The sequence below is a fragment of the Leptosomus discolor genome, chromosome 3 (assembly GCF_034619465.1).
Source record: "Leptosomus discolor isolate bLepDis1 chromosome 3, bLepDis1.hap2, whole genome shotgun sequence".
NCBI classification, from domain to species: Eukaryota; Metazoa; Chordata; class Aves; order Leptosomiformes; family Leptosomidae; genus Leptosomus; species Leptosomus discolor.
In genome coordinates, this window is record NC_141393.1 from 79,407,522 (window position 1) to 79,427,773 (window position 20,252).

General features: G+C 40.6%; 1 protein-coding gene across 1 annotated transcript; it reads right to left on the bottom strand.

The window, feature by feature from the left end:
- Positions 1 to 1,078: 1,078 nt before the first annotated feature.
- Positions 1,079 to 19,275, bottom strand: TLCD4 (TLC domain containing 4). Its single transcript, XM_009955427.2, has 6 exons — positions 19,121 to 19,275; positions 14,400 to 14,489; positions 8,984 to 9,042; positions 7,037 to 7,131; positions 4,812 to 4,885; positions 1,079 to 1,394 (listed from the first exon to the last, which is right to left on the bottom strand). Exons 1-6 carry the CDS (start codon positions 19,273 to 19,275, stop codon positions 1,079 to 1,081), a joined length of 789 nt encoding a protein of 262 aa, XP_009953729.1.
- Between the last annotated feature and the right edge of the window lie 977 nt (positions 19,276 to 20,252).

Consider the following 20,252-nt stretch of genomic DNA (forward strand, 5'->3'; position numbering starts at 1 on the left):
AATTACCGTACAGCTTTACAGAAGTTTGGCACAGTTAATTCAAGAATGTTTTTAGTCAACACCTCAGAATTCTGATGTGATTAACGAGGAAAATGTGACAAAAACCCTCCACACTTCATAGCAAATGGGTAATTTCTGTGACGAAACAAAAAAAGTAAGTTACACATCACATATACAGAAGAATTTTATCTCTTTACGATTAAACTTCGCATCCAAATAGCCAATGGTTAAAAATACTCTGAGGAGAGTTGCAGCACTTCTCAAAGGCAGTAGCAGCCAAGGGAAAAGCAGTCCAGTAAGAATTAGGCTGTTTGCACACATCGCTTACCATACTAATTACGAAAAAAATTCCATGGGCAATTTAGAAGATGTACTATTGCCTGTAATCTAACACAGCAAAAGTGAATCCTCCCCATCAAAAATCAGAGAATTCTAACAATTTTTAAGATATTCTACAGTCTTATAATACAGCATTTTAGATAAAATTATTTCATAAATTTCCCAAAATGGTTTGCATTCATATAAGGCAGAACAAAAAGCAGTAAAAGACTTCACAGAAACGAAGCTAAATTTTTAGCTTTCCTTGCAAAAATTAAAAAGTTGTCAAGAATGAAATCTTGATTGTTATCCCTAGAAGAAAACATAGAAACGTGCCAGGAAAATTGCACCATATCAGGAGTTTGGGGAGTTTTTTTTTGTTTTCTAAAAAAAGAGAGATGCCAGTATTCACTGGATTTATAAAACACATTAATCTGAGAAACCTGAGTGAAACACTTCAAACACACTGGTGGACAACAAGCAAGTCACCAGTCTGCTCCCTTCTCACTTCAGTAGCTTGTAGCTGCTTGGAACAGACACGTGGAACTCGTTTGCGCGAGCTTTTGCTTTTACTCCTCACCAGACAGGATCCATAAAGCGTGGCCCCGGGTGTGCAGGCAGTGCGGCTAGGGAAAGAGGAAGGTCAGTACAGAGGTAATACCTTGTTTCCTCAAGAGGAGCATTCCATGGCAGAAATGTGCAGTTTCAGTGAACCCTACTTATTTTCATAGCAGAAATTTTCATTTTACGCGTATGATTTCTAGTCGGATTTTCCATTTCTATGAGTTTTGGCTTCCTCCTGTCCGATAAGACAAATGACTTTGTAGCATCCTTTTGCAATTTTGACCATCCACATCACATTCATAACATCCAAGACAACACTTGAGATAATCCAGGCGCTCTGGGCTGCAAATCCCAATCTCTGGAAAGCCTCTGTTCCAAACGAAGAAATTACATGGCTGTAATATACAGGTATGACGGCAATCCTCACCACGAAGAACACAACTGTCATCAGCACACCATTGATGATGTTGGCCTTCGAAGATTTGGGATACCCCAGTATTTCAAAAAACCACCTGCAAAAGAAGTGTGCACAAATACTGGGCAGACTTGAAGCCATCTCATTAAAAAAGGATTTTGTTTCATGGGGTTTTCCTAATTAATAGCTAATTTATTAACATTTATAATGTTAACTACATTTATAATTTCTAAATTATTATACACTGTGTCTTGGCTTAGTTGCAAATTCTTCTGCTTGGCTGCATTTTTTTCCCCACTGAAGCAGTGTGTGATATGCAGTACACTGCAGAGCAACATGCAGAAAATCCTGACTTGAACTGCACACCAGTTGACAACCAGTATGCGTTTCAGTGACGACTGCGTAATACACTGTAATTCAAATGCTCTCTTAAAAGGATAGATACAAATTTATTACTTGCTACCACAGTTTGCACCAATGGGCAACCAAAATTCTACTGTTTCCCTGAAAGCAATTCTAGCCCGGTATTTGGGTAGGGTAAGCTAGATAGAGCTCTAATTCCCAGTTTCTCAAATGTGGGATTTTCTGACTGATTCCGTTCGGCCCGAAACCAGAACTTCAGAACCAGACATTGTGAATGGCACTGGACCACGTCACAGCTAGGTATGTTATGCAATGAAAAAAGATAAATCTAAAAACCCTCTCTCCCACTACTGCTGGGTCGTAAGCGGTCTTTAAAAAAAAGTTCTTGCATATTAACTCCTTAGTAGACAGGCAGAACTTATCTATTGCCTAGCACACCGAACCCGCAGGTTGAATTCCTAGAAAAGGGAACAATAAAGTCCTCTAATTCTTTACCATTCACACACCACAATAAACACAAGGGAAATTTGTGGAACAATGGCAGGTTAAAGACAGGACCAGAGGAAAGTGACTGAAATCACTGTATTCATGATGGGAGATGGGGAGGGGAAGTGGAATAATCAGTTTCTTTCCAAGAAAACATGAGGGTAAAAGTATTTAACAAAAGAGCAGTTCTATAACTGGTTTTAAAAGACATTTCTAATTTAATTACCCACAGATCACAACCTAGGTAATTAAGAGATATACCAAAAAGATTTGTCAGACATCCAGCTCTAATGGGAATACTCCAGGAATTCATTGAGTGCAACTGAGACCATGAAAATCCAAGCACTCAAGGTGGCAGTCCAGCCTGCAAGCAGAGTACCTCACCACCGAAACACTTACTGGGATGAAGAGAGAGACCCGATATATTTGATCAGACTAACTATCAGAGCCTGTACTCTCACTGATATGTAACGCAAATTCCAAAAGCAATATAAGAAAAGGTTTTAAAATATACTGTCATGTGCCGGTATAGGTAACTGGACATCTGCTTAGCAACTTCCCTCTCCCAGAGAATTAAAAAAAATATAAAGGTCAGTAAATCACAGTCACCATTACAATTTTACCCACCACAGTTCATAATTAAGTACATAAATGCTGATACTAACATTAAAACATCTAAATGCTTGGCATGAAGACAACCGCCAATTAGATATCCCTAACAACACAGGCAGGATATACACAGACAGTTCTGAGATTAGAACATCGTTTTGTATCTTAATAATAGCTCTTTTGGTAACACTAAGAATGCAAACAAGAAACATAATGTAAGTCATTATCATTATCCACCACTTACTGTCTTAAGGGTCTGGTTCTCTTCAAATTTAATAAAAAAACCCCAAACAGAACAAAAAAAACCCAATTCATGCACTAATGAGATGACATCCCTTACTGCAAGGGACTTTATTATCTCCTGCAGTGATTTCCGTTTTCCCGAGAAAGCCGTGAATGTTGGTGTTCAACGGCACATGATCTCACCGTGGGCACCTTGAAAGTATAACATGTACCAGCCAGGTGCACCACCACACTGCCTACCGCCGCCCTCTGAACGGTGAGCGTCCGCACAGGTACCACACAACCCCAGGATGAGATCCTGTCTTGGTACAAGTCAGCTGGGAGAACTAGTTGCCATTCACTAGGCCATGAATTTCAATATAGAAACCCAGAATATAGTGCCACCTTTTTTCATCTTCTTACCCTCCTCTTCCTTGTATTACTAAAATAAGTTTAAAGAAGTGTTTATTTACTCCTCAGTTTCTCTGTGCACACGGAGCACAGACTACGTTAGACTATAATCTCCTACTCAGCTGCGCCTGGGCAAATGAAAGCCACCTCTGGAGAGCTCTGTTATCCGCCCTGCCCTCCTGCAAGCGGAATTTGCCAAGCGGATGTTCGAAAGGGATCTCAGCACAATCTTTTTTATTCTTAGAGATCTGAGGAGTGCTACAGTCTCATAAAACATTTCAGTTTACAGCCACAATGCAGTAATGGGTAACACTCAGACAGCCTGTTTGCAGGAGGGTTACAGTTCCTACGTACCTTACAAAGCTTATCCTTTCTCTAACAGACACCTGGAAAAGAAAACAGATCCTACACACGTAGGATCAGTAAAGCAGAAATACACCCCAAAAGGTAGGGGTGAGGAACAGGCATGTGATACACTGAAAGCTCTGATCCTACATTGCAAAAAAAAAATGACAAAGAGGAGAGGACTGCAGCACTGCCCTGTACCAAAGCCCCTCTCCCGAGGTGAAGCCTTCCTGGGGCAAATCCCTGTCCCCAGCTGGCTCATGGTGGCCACAGCATAAGGACAGAGGCCACCCTCCCCAGAGCACCGGGAAACCCCACTGACTGCTCTCCCCTACCTGCGGTACGTGGCTTTATCACGGCCCTTTTCTGATACAGCGGCCATTCTAGTAGCAACGCTACACCCAGAAGCCATGGCAGGCTTCGACTCACTGAGCTCTGCAAAGGAGCTGCCTTCTCCGATCACAACTGTGAAGATTAACCATTCCAGGTATAGTTAGGTGCTTTACTATTTTTCAAGTGCTCAAAAGCGCTCAAAATAATTTCCAGAACTATTTTTGAATGTAAATAAAGAATATACATTCATATTACTCTATGTATTCATATGCGTATATTAATATTGATCTATATATGTGCAGTACTGCTAAACAAACTGCAAATTCCACGCTAGGATTCTGATGACAATGTTATCTTCCTTCTTTCCCTGGTCCGCGATACTAAAATAATCCCTTTTGAAAGTGACGACTTTATTATAATAATTAAATGAACATACGAAGGCTAATAAACAATATGATATTTATGAACTTTTTCATCAGTACTTTCATAAAAATTTGGCACTTCCTATGAAGGCTGGTCTGCTCTGAATGGAACTCGGGGGTGAACGCCTTAGTTATACTGCTGCAGCTACAGCAGCGACAAGTTTTCATAGCAAAAAAGGTTTCCACATCGTAATCCTTAGCTCAGGATATACACGTTCCCTTTCAGCAGACATTCAACAACAACAGACAACTTCCTAAATGCCAGAAATAATAATACAGATTAGAATTTAAAGGTACTATGCAAAAATTCCCTCACCACTTACCGCTGATTGACAAAAGGAGTGGAGAACTCTGCCAGCAGACGGAAGTTTCCAAAATAAGCCAACAGACCTTTGCTCTGGTTAGCAAAACAAAACAGACACACAAAAATCAGCAGTGTAGATGTGAAAACTTGATTAAAGCCTTTAAGTACACACAGAACGACACAACGTCTCAACTTCTTTATTAAAACCGGTAGTAAGCGACTCTGCCAGCCGCGGCAACTTCCCTCACAATTTGAAAATGAGGTTTACTACAAAAAGCTGCAACTGTCCTTCAGGTAACTCAAATCGGTCGTTTCTTACTTTAAATAAGCCTTTAGAAGACTTACAGGTAAGTGCCCACGGGGAGCCAGCTAGAGAAGACTGCCACAAGTGGTCACAGGTTATCATTATAATGACACTATTACTGTCTAAGAGAACTGTAAATATTTAGGATTTCTCAATGTTTAAACAAGCCCAAACAGAAACACTGGAAGGTAAAGAAAACTGTCCCTGCATTGTTTCAGGAACATCATTTCCCAAAGCGAAGACCAATTCCCAGCTCTTATTTGGCAGCAGAAACGGCGCACAAAGCCCTTTCTTCTCTCCTCCCCGCTGCAGGGGAGCCCTTTCCGCCGCTCTGCCGCAGTCCCCGCCGTGCCCCGCGGGATGGAAGAAGAGCCCATCTTCCCCGCGCGGCGCCTTTACACGTCCTCACTGAGCGCTCTCCTTCGAGTGACAAAGTACAGCACATTCTCTGCCTTATCGTCTGGTTGTCCTGGAAATAGTATCCCATTACACAACGGCTGGGTAAGCAGCAGGTTGCAGATGCAGAGATAAAAAAGATTTTTTAAAAAATTTCCTCAGGTCTCCTGAACAACCTGCGGAGCGTGCGTCGTGATCCCTCTTTCCCCCGCCGAGCGTGCTAATACCCACTACTTCAGGCACTTCATGTCAGTTCGCGCTACACCAAATAGAAAATCCGTGGTTTTAATCAAATTCTCTCCTACCTTCAAGAGCAATTTTTGAAATAAGATACTTATAAGTAACTTCCTCTGAAGACAGAGAATGAGAGTAACCCACAGACATCCAAGGGCAGAGCTATATCCAAATAATACGAACCGCTTCAAAAGAAGTTCACACTAACACTACGCTTCCTATTCACTACCAAAACAACTACCGAATTTTCTGCAGCAGGGATTAGCCTTGGCAGTGGCGTTTTCATTTCTCTAATATTCAGCTCTAATTCGCTTTCATCCATGATAATATTAGTAGATCTAATTACCTTCGACCCGAAACAGAGTATTTACTTCATCCCCTTTAAACCATTACAAGGGAAATCTGACAGTAATCTGGCATCTCGACACTTTTAATATTGTAAGACCGGGATTCACACAGTAGGCAGGGAAAAAAATGCGGTAAATGAAGTAAATTGTACTTTGTAAGATTTCTTTATTTACTGAATGAGCTTTTCAGAAGAAATTCAGAAGCATTATTCTGGAGGTCAGCGGGATTTCTACCAAGTCACGTGGGCATCTTTGAGAAATTCCAGCAGCAGCAGAGAACTAAGTCAGTTTTTGTCCTACAACAGTATCCTTCTCTTCCCCTTTTCCCTTCAATCTATGTACGCCACAGGTATTTATAGATATGTACAGTTAATCAACCACTGTTTCCCCACCAAAGTAACCTTCAACAAGAAGTCTCAGAGGATCAGTTTGTGTCATAACAGATTGGAGAAAAAAAAAAGGAAAAAGAAAAAAAAAAAACCCACCCCAGAAAAAACACACCCGGGGATTGTAGCACATTCGCCAGAGTCAGCGATCGCTGACCTGTGGCCTTGTACATACAATCACAAGCAGAACAAAGCCACTTGAATCATTTCCTTCTCATTTTCCAACTAAATATTCAGGCTTACGGTTTTATTCGAAACTCTTTTCTACAACCATGTGAAAAGCCCCTCTGTCAAAGTCTCTCTACAGGAAAAAACTGAGAAGAGTCTTAATTTCAGCAGTTAAATAAGTCACACGTTGTTGCTGAAGGACTGTAACACTGAAAAGGCATGCACTTACCACAGCTGACCGATAAAACCATTTAGAAAGTAATGATGACTGAAAATATAAATATGCCTTTCTCGAAGCTAACAGACCAACCAGTGAATATTTTTTTAAAACATTAAGCAAATGAAAGCTACAAAAGCACTGTCTTCAGTCTCATCTGCTTGTTACGTTACTGGAAAATACAGCACTCACCAGTACAAAATAGTAAGCGTACAGAGCTGCCAAGTGATGTATTACAAAAAACTTGTCACCAATTGCCTTCCAGTAGTAAATAATAAGCAACAAATCTACAAGAGAAAAGAAATAACGATAAAGAACAATTTGTTACACTACCATTGACCTCAGAACCGTGTTTCTCTAAGTTTTGAAGGTGTACATGCCAACACGTGGCATCAGTAGAAACTCTCTGAATTCATTATCTCTGAAGAGAACATCTTTATCCTAAAGACTTTGCTTTGGTCAAAGCATGAAGCAACAGTATTCTTCCAACAGTTGCCATAAATTATTACTTTCCACATCAATGGAAGTACAGAGGCAATAGCTTTAGCTGAAGTATTTTGGAAAAAGAAAGTGGATCCTGAATCTCATAGCAAGACTTCACACTTAGGAACCCAAAAATTTGGAACAAGTGACAAAAAAAAAAAAAGGGGGGGGGTGGTGCTACAGGGGGCATAGCCAATACAAAAACACTTACAATAAATGCAGGGATCTATTATGGGGAACCTCTGAATCCAGAAGTAGTTATATTGGCAAACAGGGAACCATCTACCGAAAATATTTTGCAAGGGGCCCTTGGAATGAGCAGGATGTTTGCTTCATTCAATCAGAATTTTCCAATTACTGCAAACCTGAATTAATGCTATAGGGAAAGCTTTGACAGAAAAGTTCTTTTTTTCTCCCATGATGGTCCAAGATTTCAGACTATTTTCATCTGTGTACTGGAACAAGCAATTTCTGCCCCTACTTTCTCCAAATGAGTACTTTGGACTGGAATATTAGTGACCAAGGTCCCAAATCAAAGACTTTACCCCTGTGCCTTTTGTATCGCCAGCGAGTGCCTTGATGTCTCCTATCTTAGCTATCCTCGGGCAGGCCTCTCTATCACCTGACATAGCCGCTCCACTTCCTATTAATAATTAAACATTAACTATATAAGGAAGTGAGAGAATGAGCGGCCAGGTTCGGGGCTTTGTTCAAAGGCATTCATTAATTCATAATGAAAGTCTAATGCATAATTATTCGAAAATAGACACCAATGAATTTAAACACGGGAGCTGAAGTTCTTGTGGAAAAAACAGAGACTTAAAGCAACCCACAGTTTAACTGAGTGTGCTGATCACCAGATCAGCAGCCCCACTGAGATGAGAAATCTAGTCAGAGAGACAATCAAGTCCACGGCCCAGTCTCTGACCAGAGACTCCATCCTAACATGAGACATTTTCCCTGAAAATAGTCCAAGTCACAAGTTTTTGCTTTGCTAAGTCAGTATTATCCTCACACACCGTAAGTGAAAGCTCCAAAGCATTCTGTAGCAAAATTCCCGTGCCAATTTCAGTTGACAGTAAATAATTAAGAACACAAAACATATGTAGGGGTAAATGCCATACCAAGAAAATAATTTTAAAAACCCGTGTTTTATACATGACTAAATTTTGGCTTAAAGTGAGACTAAAAGGAGGGTGGGCAGGATCCTATGGCACCATTTGCCACAGCTTGTATTGAGGGTTACTAGAGGTCTTTTGCCAGCGTTCTGAGGTCACAGGCAGAAACACAGGATAAAAGAGCTATGACTTGTAGACACCCCGAAGGGAGCGAAGGGCACTGCTTAACACCTTCTCTGCTGGATGAAGGACAAAGCTGAGCTGGAGCTGGTGGTTGTGTATCAAACCATCACAAAGCCACACAGTGGCATTTCCTCAGTGCTTGGGGAGGTATCATTCCATTTTTCGCATCCGCTGGCAAGATCCTGTGATTTCACCACAACCCACAACTCCATTAGCAATTTCAAAAGCCACAGTAGAAACTGTATTGTACATACATATCACATCTCCAGCGCAGTGACTCAGTATAAATATATAGGCATAGCAACTTAATATAAATATACAGGTTCTGTGTGTTATATACGCGTTGCATAATTACCAGAAATGAGGTAGCCTGTGGTAATAGCAATATTCAGTTTCACAATTGAAGGGTCACCCCTGTAAACATACCAAAAATACACAGTTACAGCCCTTATAACACGGTAATTTGCAAAGGACATACACACATCAAACACATCATGTCCATCACGTCACCCTACTCTTGACCCATCAGTAAAACATTACGACATTTGGTTAAAAAAGGCCCTACTCATGCAAACGGATTGCTCTGCCACTCAGGTGTAAGACATCTACTAACCACCCTACTCAGGATTACCCCCTGCCTCGGGGTAGAGACCACCTCAAGAGCGTCACTGGAGATCAGAACTGAAACCCAGCCAGTACCCTGAGCTGGCCTCTCTGGGAGTAGAGGGGAAAAGAGAACAGCCCAGGCAGTGTCTCTTAGTACTTTAACTGACACTCTGCATCTCCATTTTTGTTCTTCTGCCAGTGGTAAAACCTGGTTAAGGATGACAAAAATATCCTGCTCAGCTGGTGCTCCTCATATTCATAAAAGGGTGGATGCTTATAGGGATAATCAGAGTAGAAGGAGACACGAAAGGAATTATTTGCCAGTTCTTTGCGGCCAAGGAACCTTCGAGGAGAAACGCTTTTCAGAGTAGTTTCACACCTTCTGTCCCTTCCCTTTTGGTACCAAACGTTCAGCAGGCAAAGCTCTTAGTGGCACACACACAACTTCAGTTCCTCTAGGATGTTCAGCGAACCCAAACTTGTGACTACAGCGCAGGCAAGGGAAGCATCCACATCACAGCACCTAACAGCTGCTCTTTCCTCCACTGTTCTCCGTGCGTTCCTACCGTGTCACAGTCGATAAGCACCTCTCTTTTCCTCAGCATAAAGATCATAACCCTTTTTTTAACTTAAGTTGTGCACTTAATCTAGATACGTTTTGTGTAAGTATGAATTGTGCTTCAAGTGACAGGTCTACAGGTTTATAAAATGTGGACTGCTCAAAACAAGCTGTGAAAGCAATCTTTGTCGTAAACCTTTTGAGAAAAAAGGAACACAACTGTGCTTACAGCCGCCTCCAATACAAAGTCCACCTCAGCTGGAAAGCAGTGAAATGCTATTACTTAGCCATTATTTTTTAATCCTATTGGAACAAAGCAGTGGAAGAGATTTCCTGTATTATTACAATCTGTTCACTAAATTTTAAGGCTTTCTTAGCATCTAAAACTAACTGTTTCCCTGAGCGAGAGCATAGCTTATAGGAAACTAGGAGGACTCACAAAACCACAATTCTGCCGTTAGGTAAGGAAAAACATTACCAGGAGAGCCTGGAGCTCACTCCATCTCTTAAGACTGGCCACAGAGGTTCTCTTAACTACAACTTGAGACAGGAGGGCTTTTCCACAGCTTCAAAACCTGGTTTCATGAGCTACATAGGTTGTGGACAGAGCGCTTCTTCAGGTCTAGCTCTTCTGAAAAGTCACAGCTAGGCACAGAGCACAGACAGGTGCGTTCTCACAACTTCAGCAGAAACTCTTTAAGGAGTTACAGCCCTCCCATAGAGTTCCCAGCTGCGGCAGCGGCAACATCACAGCCAAACTCGTAAGTGCTCCCAAACACACTTCATCGCCAAGACTGAGCCTGCGCTCAAGAACCTTCATGTTCTTCTCCCGAGAAGATGCAAAGGACTGAGTATATGAAATTGGCTCCTTGGTATTGGTAAACAAGGCTTAACTGGATGAGACATGGTCACTCTGTGGGAATGGTCACCTTGCACCAAACCTGCTCTAGACTTTCTACACCAACCCTTTAACAACATATATGGCTGCGCTGGCCATCTGTCACGTCCCTTCAAGAAGAGTCCATGTTAGATTCCCAAATTAATCTCAATTAATGGAAAATTTCCATTCTAGTCTAAAATCTTCTAGACTTCCTGAATTCCACCTTGAATGGGAAGTGCAATGGAGCTTATGAGCCCTGATGTCTGCAGCCTCGCTTTGATGCAAGCAAGAGCCAGGAGTGACAAACAGGGAGTGACTTGAATAAACAAAAAGGAAGAGCTATCTCTTTTGTGATTGCTAAGGAGGTATGTGTGGCAAATGATTTACACATGAACGTGCACAGACAGATACAACAAACAAAAATCCACGTGACCAAACTTCTTCAAACTTCTTTGCAGATACAGAGTCACACAAAATGCTAATCGAACATCAAACTTGAAAAAGTGTAATGACTCTGAAGTGGACAGTCACATGAAAAAGCCTGCTCTTCTGTGAAACTACAACTTCATTCGCTTATCTACATCTTTTCCCTCTCCTTATCTGATCTCCACCACCTCCACATTTTCTACTGTGTTATTTTCACCACCTCAAAAACAATTTCTACATCATCTCCTAGATAGTCTGTATTAAATATCCAAAAAAAAAAAAAAGCAAAGTGTTATGAGAAGTCCTAGACCATCAAAAAAGGCATCCATACACAATGCTGATGCTTCCCTGTAACTTATCAAGGCTACAGTCTTTATTATCCTTTGTTAGGATATATCATATCTAGTTTCAGGCATCACCTGACAGTAATACCACATCCTCTCTCCACTGAACCCAAACCCTTAGCTGGAGTCCTGATCCCTTTATGGGTATCATCATCACCATGCATTTAAGCTCCACGTGAGGCCAGAAGTTAGGCTGACGTACACAGAGGCTCAGAACTTGTGATTTTCTATTATAGATATAAATATCTTTAAATCCCACAGAAAAGAACAGATTGGATACTGTCATACAGTCAATGACTACACAAAGACAGTGGCAATAACTAGAGGGAAAGAGTGTCTGTATCAAAACCTTCCCAGTAGTCTAAAATCGGAGCATCTGTGTAATGTTTCCAGGCTACCTGGGCTAGAACAGTGCAAGAGACCTGCATGAAGGATTCCTGGACATTTACTTAAAAACTACTGAAACAAGATTTACAAATAAGAGACTCCTACAGAAAACCTTATGCATCCTTCATTTCTGTAAACGACCAAGTCCCACGGCTTACGCCCGCATTTCAAAAGGGCACTGGACTTCCAGACTGAGCAGCCTTGCAACAGTCCATCTGCCATTTCCCATATAATTTGGGTTTTCCCTCTTCAGTCTTATTCAATTAAAATCAAGACTACACAGATTCAGCTATGAATCAATGTAAAAATGATAAGCAACTTAAGATTTAACGTGCAGCTAAGCCATAAAATAGACTGGGGGAAAAATCCCAAATGGTTGAAGCTCTACATGGTCAGCTAAGGCTTTAATTACCGTGTACTGGCAGCCAATATGACCTATGGGGAATGCATAGACTAATGTTAGCCCTCTCAGTTTTAAGAGTAATGCAAAAGTCAGCCTTAGAAGAAAATGCACATCTACAAACTCCGAGAAAAGCACCCTACGATTCTGGCTCCACTGGCAGAAGAAAGCCTCACGCAGCTGTATTTTACTCGCAGGCCGCATACAAGTACTCGTAAAGCCATGGGCAGTACTATGTTTGGTCTTCCTTTGCACTTAATCACTTGCATGAACATGAATTTAAATCATTGTAACTGTTCTAAATACACTAAATGATACTTCACACATTTTAAAATTATTAGTTTAACAACTAAAAATACTGATTTCCACATCTGAAGTGTGCACTTTTAATTGACAAATTCCTGAAACCATTAAGATAATTTTGAACGAGAAACAATTTACAGAAATACTGCCGTGAAATTAACCTGAAGCTTTGATTTAAAACACACAGATTTGATTTACTTCCACTAGATTTTTAAATATATACATACAAAGTTTTCCTTACTCTACCTAATGTAAATAAAAGCACTGATAGCAATCGTTGTAAACACATCCAAACAGAACAAGCTACCTAGAAGCAATAGTAGAAACACAGAAAAAAATTCCCCCAAAGGCAGATGGATTTTGTCTTTCAAGACTTAATGTTTTTACATAATCTAGGATGCTAAGGCTCCCTAAGCAAGATTAAGTTTTCAATGCAGTATACAAAAGTATCTAACATCACTTCTCTCAAACTTTCTAAGAGCAAAAAGTGGTTCGATTTCTGCATAATTTGAATTTTTCCTGGAATTATACCAGGAAAAATTAGTAAATGCGAAGACTCAATTTGTTTATCATTGCCAAGAGGCTTTTATTTCTGCCATTCATGACTTCTTGTGTTTAGAACAAGGTCTACTCAAACAAACCAGGATAAAAGCTTCTATCTGATAAAGCTTACCACAACACGCACCAAGAGGGTTATAACAACATGCTGCTTTTCAACATGGTTAACAGATCTCACAAGATACTCAAGACTGTATTTGGTCTCTCTGAAGATACCAGAATGCAATGAAGAAAAGCCAAAGCAGACAACAATTTAATCATGTATCACCATATACAGAAGAGGCCAATGTTGCCTAAATTTGTGTTATGAATTAGTGTTACATTTATCAAAGCCCCATAACCAGTCAGTGGCAGAGCGCTTCGAGCACCCAATCCTGTCTAGTCCACGCTGCAATGTCAGTAATCTACAACGTCAAGAGAGCAGAACAAGCATCAGATGTTAAGTTTAAACTTACAGTGTGGTTCTTTGACAAGGTTAAAAACAACCAGTCTAGAACAGAAATATGAAATGAAACTTAAAGTAGTTAGTTAGCCTTCAGGAAAAATAGGGTCTCTTCCTTCTACGGGGAAAGAGTTTCAGAGGATAAAGAATAAAATGTCAAAACACCAACAGCAATCTATAATTAATTCAACTAAAATGAAGCCATCCTGTTCCTCCTCCCTCAAAAAAGTGTGAAACAATATAACTAGAAATCAAGAAAAGATAAGCTTAATACAGAGTATTTTATTAACTAAAAAAAATATATTATTAGTCCATTTATTAAATATCCCTATTGCTTGTGAAGACAGCACTTGAAACTTTCATACTTTTTTAAAAACAAAGGTCAACAGAAGCTTTACGGGAGGCAGAAATAAACATCTTAATTTATCAATTTAGACATATATATTTTATACCTATAATAAGCCCCTCCACATTTTTCACACACACTCACACGCTCCAGACCTACAACAGCATTTCAATTTCCCTTTAAAATGATTACAGTAAATAGGAGAGTTTCAGTCATGCTGACTTGCAGTTACACTCTCAGTTCTATGCTTTAGTAATTTAATATGCTATTTCAAATCAATTGGTTGTATTTTATCTATTCCACTTCACAGAGACACAATGCACTAAGACAATAATACTGAAAAAATAATTTGGAATTATCAAATAGCACAGAGATAAAAATGGACACATCACAACTGCCTATTTTAATGGGAAGTGAAACAATTACTTCAGTAATTAATACACTGCAGGATTACTTCTTTTTTCCTTCTCAATTATGTTATTTCATTGTGTAAATACAATATATACGTAACAGGCCTTACCAGAGACGGTCAGCATTAACAGCGTCATCGTACAACAATATGTACAGGCAAAACCCACCAACCACCAAGGCGTGGAATGTGGACACTGTCCTGAAAAAGAGATCACAGTCACCAGGAGGTACCGCCAACCACAACTTCCTATCCTGTGCTTAAGGTAGGATGTTTCCAAAGACATTCCGAACTGCATCCAGACACCTTTTGAGGAAGACAATCATCTCTTCTTTACGCTACATCCAACCACTTACACAGCGACAGGCAGGAAAACCAGTCTGAAGGAATTCCAAGAAGGAATCTGTTAGATTGGAGTTGGGGGGTGTTAAACTGAAAGTAGCCAAGATCTACATTTTCTTCCGATTATCCCATATATTAATGAATCCTTAAAGACAACATGACATCCAGTTCTCTAACAAATACTTACCGCATTGACCCACTCGCTGGAAAATCTGTATGCATTTCATCTTCAGCTTGGCCCATGAGTCCTGCAGCAGCAGGTTTCTCCTTTCAGGCACCAAATTAAAAGATGACTCATAATAAATCTGCCAAGTTCAGGTTTTGGAAAGAGGGGCATTAAATGAAAAATCCTATCAAGGAAAGTTTCAGAAAGAATCTCTAGAGCATTTGAAGTAGATTCTGGCTTTCAGAGAAAACTTGTGTAACAAAAGGTTGTGGCTGAGTTCTAACAGTAGCTGAGGTGCAACAGCTCCGGGTTCATGCGAACCAGCAGCTCGCAGCTTTACTTCACACTCCTCGTGTTCCAGATAAAGCCACAGTCATCAGAGTTGCCTTGTCCATACTTGGGTACTAGACATTTGTTTTTCCCAAGACACCAGGCTCAAGCCTACAGGCTCCACGCACGCTGTAGATAAAATTCTGACTGTTAACTTAAGCCCTTAAAGAGAATGACCTAGTGACAGAGGGCCGGGCAGGGCTCCTGCCAGCAGGCAGGCGAGGGCTGTTCCTGCCCTTTTGAGTCCACATGTATTCCTGGAAGGTAGAACAATGCAACGGGCACACGTCCAAAATGTGTAACCTTGCTCCTCTAGCCATGGGTTTAACGCTGCTATAAACTGCATCTAACACTGCATGGCTACTGCCTGCTTTCCCGCTTCTCAAGGGTGACTAGGAAGGAAAAATACTACGTGCCAAAACAGCTCTCCTGAATCATGGGCACCGTCTGAAAGATAAGAACTCGAAGTTCGATGCTGTGTAAGCAGAAACACCTTTGCACCACATTCAGAGCATTAACAACATGCACACAGGTGAATAGATGCTGTTAGTTACTAGTCTTGCCTTTCTACATGTATGTGGAAGTTAATAATATTTTAAATGTGCATAACTCCCTCTCAGGAGTCTAAACTCTACCATGCAAGATTTGAAGAAAACATCTTACTTCCTGGGGAAGGCTTGGCAGAGAAAGGTAGGTTACAGTCCCCAGTCTGTTTCCAGAAGCTATATTATCATCTACTGGCATTAGAAGATTCTGTAACTTTTCAGAGACTTTTAAGTCTCTATTTACAGTTTGTTTAAAGAGTGTCATCGAGCTATTTTCAGCAGCTTTTTCAATAGCGTTCCAAAAAAAATGAATGGAGATTAATATAATATGAATAGTCAAATGTAACAGGCTGGATGAGAACATTCACTAACTATTATAGCACAGGTGTTGGGGTTTTTCCTTTTTTTTTTTTTTTTTAAAGAAAGAAAACTTAGTTGTCAGAATTTTAATGATAATTCATAGTTTAATTAAAATGTCTACTCTTGCAACACAGAGCTAGGAACTTTGCTTCCTTTTTAAAACAAAGTACGGCATATAATATTAGTGTTGAAAAAATATCTGGGATTTTTGAACTTTGGTAATGCTGAAAGAAACAAAACTTGTCCTAGAATATAGCTCATTAATTTACGGTGGCAATTTGTCTCAGGAGCGGCTGCTTAGCCAAACCTTAGTGTTTAGAATACAAGCTATACACAAGCACAGCACTTGAAGGGGGAGGAGAAAAAAGAAAAAAAGAAGAAGAAAAATAAAAAAGGCAGATTTCCTCCTTAACTCTGGCCTTTGAAGTTTCTCCACAGAAGAGGGGACAGAAGAAGGGAAATAGTGCAACACTCCATTTTAATATGGAATCTAGGTCAAGCTATCAAGCTCCGTACATTTCCTTGAAATTACTGTCAAAGCTTGCATCCTTTAACTCCTCATTAAACTGCAAAGAAAAAAGTTGCATACTTGTTCCTTTATTATTGAATATATATATATTCGCAACTGCTTAATAGCAGTACGAACACGTATTACCGAAGATGTGACAGGAATTTATACACCACAAATCAAAGAGTTATACTACATCTGTGTCGAAGTATAGTTTTTAACTCAATTTGAGCGTCTGCATGCTTAAGATTCCAGAAGCAATCACTTTATTGATTCTTAATTCTTGGAAGGTCAGAATGAACAAATTGACAGTATGGAAAACAGTCCAGAGCTGCAGCTCAAACGCTTGGTTACAAAACCCTCCTAACTGTAACAATACATTTTCAACGCTACAGCTCATTCCAGGCAGATGCCCTCTTCCAGACCCAGCTGAGCTGATAAAAATGCATAACCATCCTCTGTGCCAGTTTCCTTCAGGACTGCCAACAGAACCATTTGTGTGAGCACTCCCTACAGCAGTTCAATATAGGACAAAGTAACAATCATCTACTTTTAAATCATTTAAGTTAAAACCTAACTCGTTTTACTGGGAGATAGTAACTTTGTGTACCTGCACAGCCGTCTGCAGAGTACATACGTGTCCATCTACATTCTCTGAACACATACGACACTCCTTGGGGTGTCTCTTCATTTTGGTGAAACACCGGAGTGACGAGGCAGTTTGACAAAACACTGTGCTCGGTTCGCAGAGTTAGCAGCCAGTCCTCTGCAGAAACACGAGCGCAGTCAGCCTTTCTGTCACTTCATGCCCTCCTCAGGTAGAACATCCATAAGCTGTTGGCGAACGACGCTTTGTGTTTCACACCTTCTAACTCCAGAACTGGACGCAGCACTGGACCACAACTCGTGTGTGTGCCAACATCTACATCCTGCTGTCAATCCCAAGAAAAAATGTGGAAAGAAGTAAAAAAGGACACAGCCTGGGGTGCTGTATCAACTTGAGTAGTTAAGCACCTTACTACAAAGTAGCTCAGAGATTACAGAGCAGCTTATTACCAGCACACTTGTGATGTGTGAAACAATTCATCTGCTATTATGCAAAGCACTACAACTTAGCACAGCGCTACCAGGCATGGGGTAAGTTCTCAGAAAGCCTAGTGTGCAATTCAACGGTCACTTGCTGTGGCTTAGAGATAAAAGTTCAGCTCCAACACGGTAACAGTTTAGTTAGGTTCTCTGTCTGCCTCTATTGTCGATTGTAACATAGATAGAAACCTAAGCTGGGCTGGTATCACGATCTGGCATCTTACAAAGTTGTTCTGGCAGATAGGTAATTATTCAAAGATCGAACTGGAATTAAGATGGTGCCTTTAAGAACACTGCAGGTGGACATTTGCCAAATGGAAGGGCAAGCCTATTTGAGTTGCTAATGCTGCCTAGAACAATGGAAACAACTTTAAAAGTATCCACCTGATATTGCCTTTAAACAGCACTGAGGAGGAACAGTGATACCACTAATGTGTTCTGAGTGCAGTGACAGCCATACGGTACGCATTTTTGAGCTTCAAATTTGAGAAACACGTGAAAAATATTTTAAAGTTTTAATAGGCTACTCGAGCATAAAGTTATGCTGTTTCAATTCATTTCAACCAGAGAAGCTTATGTACTATATATATATATATATCTATATATATCTCCTTTCAGAGTAGCATATTGCAAATAAAACCTCAGTGATCATCCCATTTGCAACTACTACCCTATACTTCCTTTATGGCTTAAAAGAGAAGAAACCCCCCAGGAAAGATTCACAGGGTTGAACAAGTTTCCATCAGTGCTTTGTCTGAGGAGACAAGTGTAATGCAGGTGGATCCATCCCAGTGACAGGTCTGCAGAAACACCAAGGGAGCGAGGAAGGTTTTTAGATGGCGTTTCCACAACTCCTTCCTGAACGTGTACCCCGTGTCTGTCATAGCGTCCCCCTCCTCTTCTTGCAGTCTTCTTCCCCACCGACACACAGATGTAACTGTCTAACCCCGCCTCACTCCGATACTACACCAAAGATTCACTGAATTTCTTGGAGAACCATAGCTTACATCAAACAACTTGCAGTGTAGGAGAAGAGAGAGCAACTTGCTTTGCACCCAAAAGCATGACTAGAGATACCCCAGCGTTTAGATCATGGAATAAATTGGAATAGCTTCGATTTTCATGTATGTTTGGGGGAAGGCAATTTTGTACCCCTTCTCTTTACTAAAAGCGCCACAGAGAAGCCATTTAAACTTAATCCCCTTCACCTTATTAGCTCTCACAGTCAGTGTTTTCTTTTTTTGTTGACTTTCACTTGGGCATCACTGTCTAACAGAGTGTTCAATGTCCGAGTGTTCGCAATGCTGGTGTGTTCAAGAAGGGGCCCTCAGCATTTTACATCCAGAATTTGTGAAGTGCCTAAAGCCACCCCTCTCATCTTTATGGATGTTCAACTAATAACATTGTCTGCAGTTTTATATACACACACCCAGGTGGTTCAGATGTTGGCAATTTCAGGTAGGTCATTAGCTGTAGCTGGTTTTGAACACTCTACCTTGAATTCCATTCGATCTTCCTTTTTTGGCTGAGACTGTTAAAACCAGGTGTTACTCGTGTTGACACCCAAGAACTTAAAACATGGAACAGGAGCTGAAATACAGTAAAACTGGCAACACCAATGCCAACAGTCAGGTTGCTGAAGGAAGCCATTGTTCTTCAGCCTGTGAAGAGAAGCAGAAGGTAATTTCAGTCCATTCTCCATTTTAACTATCGTAAGCAGCCACAGAAGGTGGTTTTGACAGCTAACTTATCAACAGAAATATTATTCACTAACAGTTTCATCCTGTTCAACATTTCTACTTAAGCCTTAATAGTACAAAAGCATCCCTAAACTTTTAGATGCAGAAGTTGCATTTTGGTTTGGGTTTTTTTTGCATACTATGCATTTCTGTTGCCTACAGTCGTACACATTTTATCTACACAGAAAGGGCAGGGAGGACCACTGACCAGTGCAACCGCCAGCTCAGAAGCCTCCACTCCTGTCCCAAGGCACTCCAAAGTTAACACTCATCTCATTCTTACCCCATTGACTGCTGACGGTGGGATTCTATAAAGCAACAATTAAATCAGATAAGCGTCGTGGGGAGATTTTTCAGGTCAGCCTCGGGAAGCAACAGCCTCGCTGCAGCTTTGTGTCTGTATGCTTCACAGAGACAGTAGCTCCCAATCTGCACTCTGTTCCCATTTGAGGGCTTCCCTTTGTGATCGCCTGTAGGCTATCACGATCAGATTTGAGCTTTTTTCTTCTTCACCTGGAAGTCTAAACTTCGCACCACTTCAGAGCGCACTGAAATGCTTCCTATCATCAGAGCTAATCCCCTTTTCAGATGCTGGATGTTTAGCTATTTCATGAAGTCTAAATAAAGAGCTAAACAATTTCAAACATAAATGCCGGTCTCTACATGCTTCAGTCATTTCTTCTGAGTTGTCAGTATTTTGCAAGACAGAATGGTATTTTCCCAGAAGCCACAAACTTCTGACACACATCTCCAGTTTGATGGTGTCATGAAGTGTTTTATATTCCAAGATTGGCAATGGTTATAACCTCATAAAAGTCAATTTGTACTAAGTTGAACAGAAAAGGGGAAAAAAGTGAAATGACTTCATTTAAAATATTTAAATAATCA

Bases quoted from the DNA above. Each gene is read 5' to 3' on its own strand.
- TLCD4 (XM_009955427.2), bottom strand. From the start codon at position 19,275: ATGGCTTCCTTCAGCAACCTGACTGTTGGCATTGGTGTTGCCAGTTTT. The intron at 14,490-19,120 runs GTAGAGTGTTCA...TCTCTTTTTCAG, and splicing joins AAGATCGAATGGAATTCAAG to GACAGTGTCCACATTCCACG. The intron at 1,395-4,811 runs GTAAGTGGTGAG...CTTCTTTTGCAG, and splicing joins ACTCCTTTTGTCAATCAGCG to GTGGTTTTTTGAAATACTGG.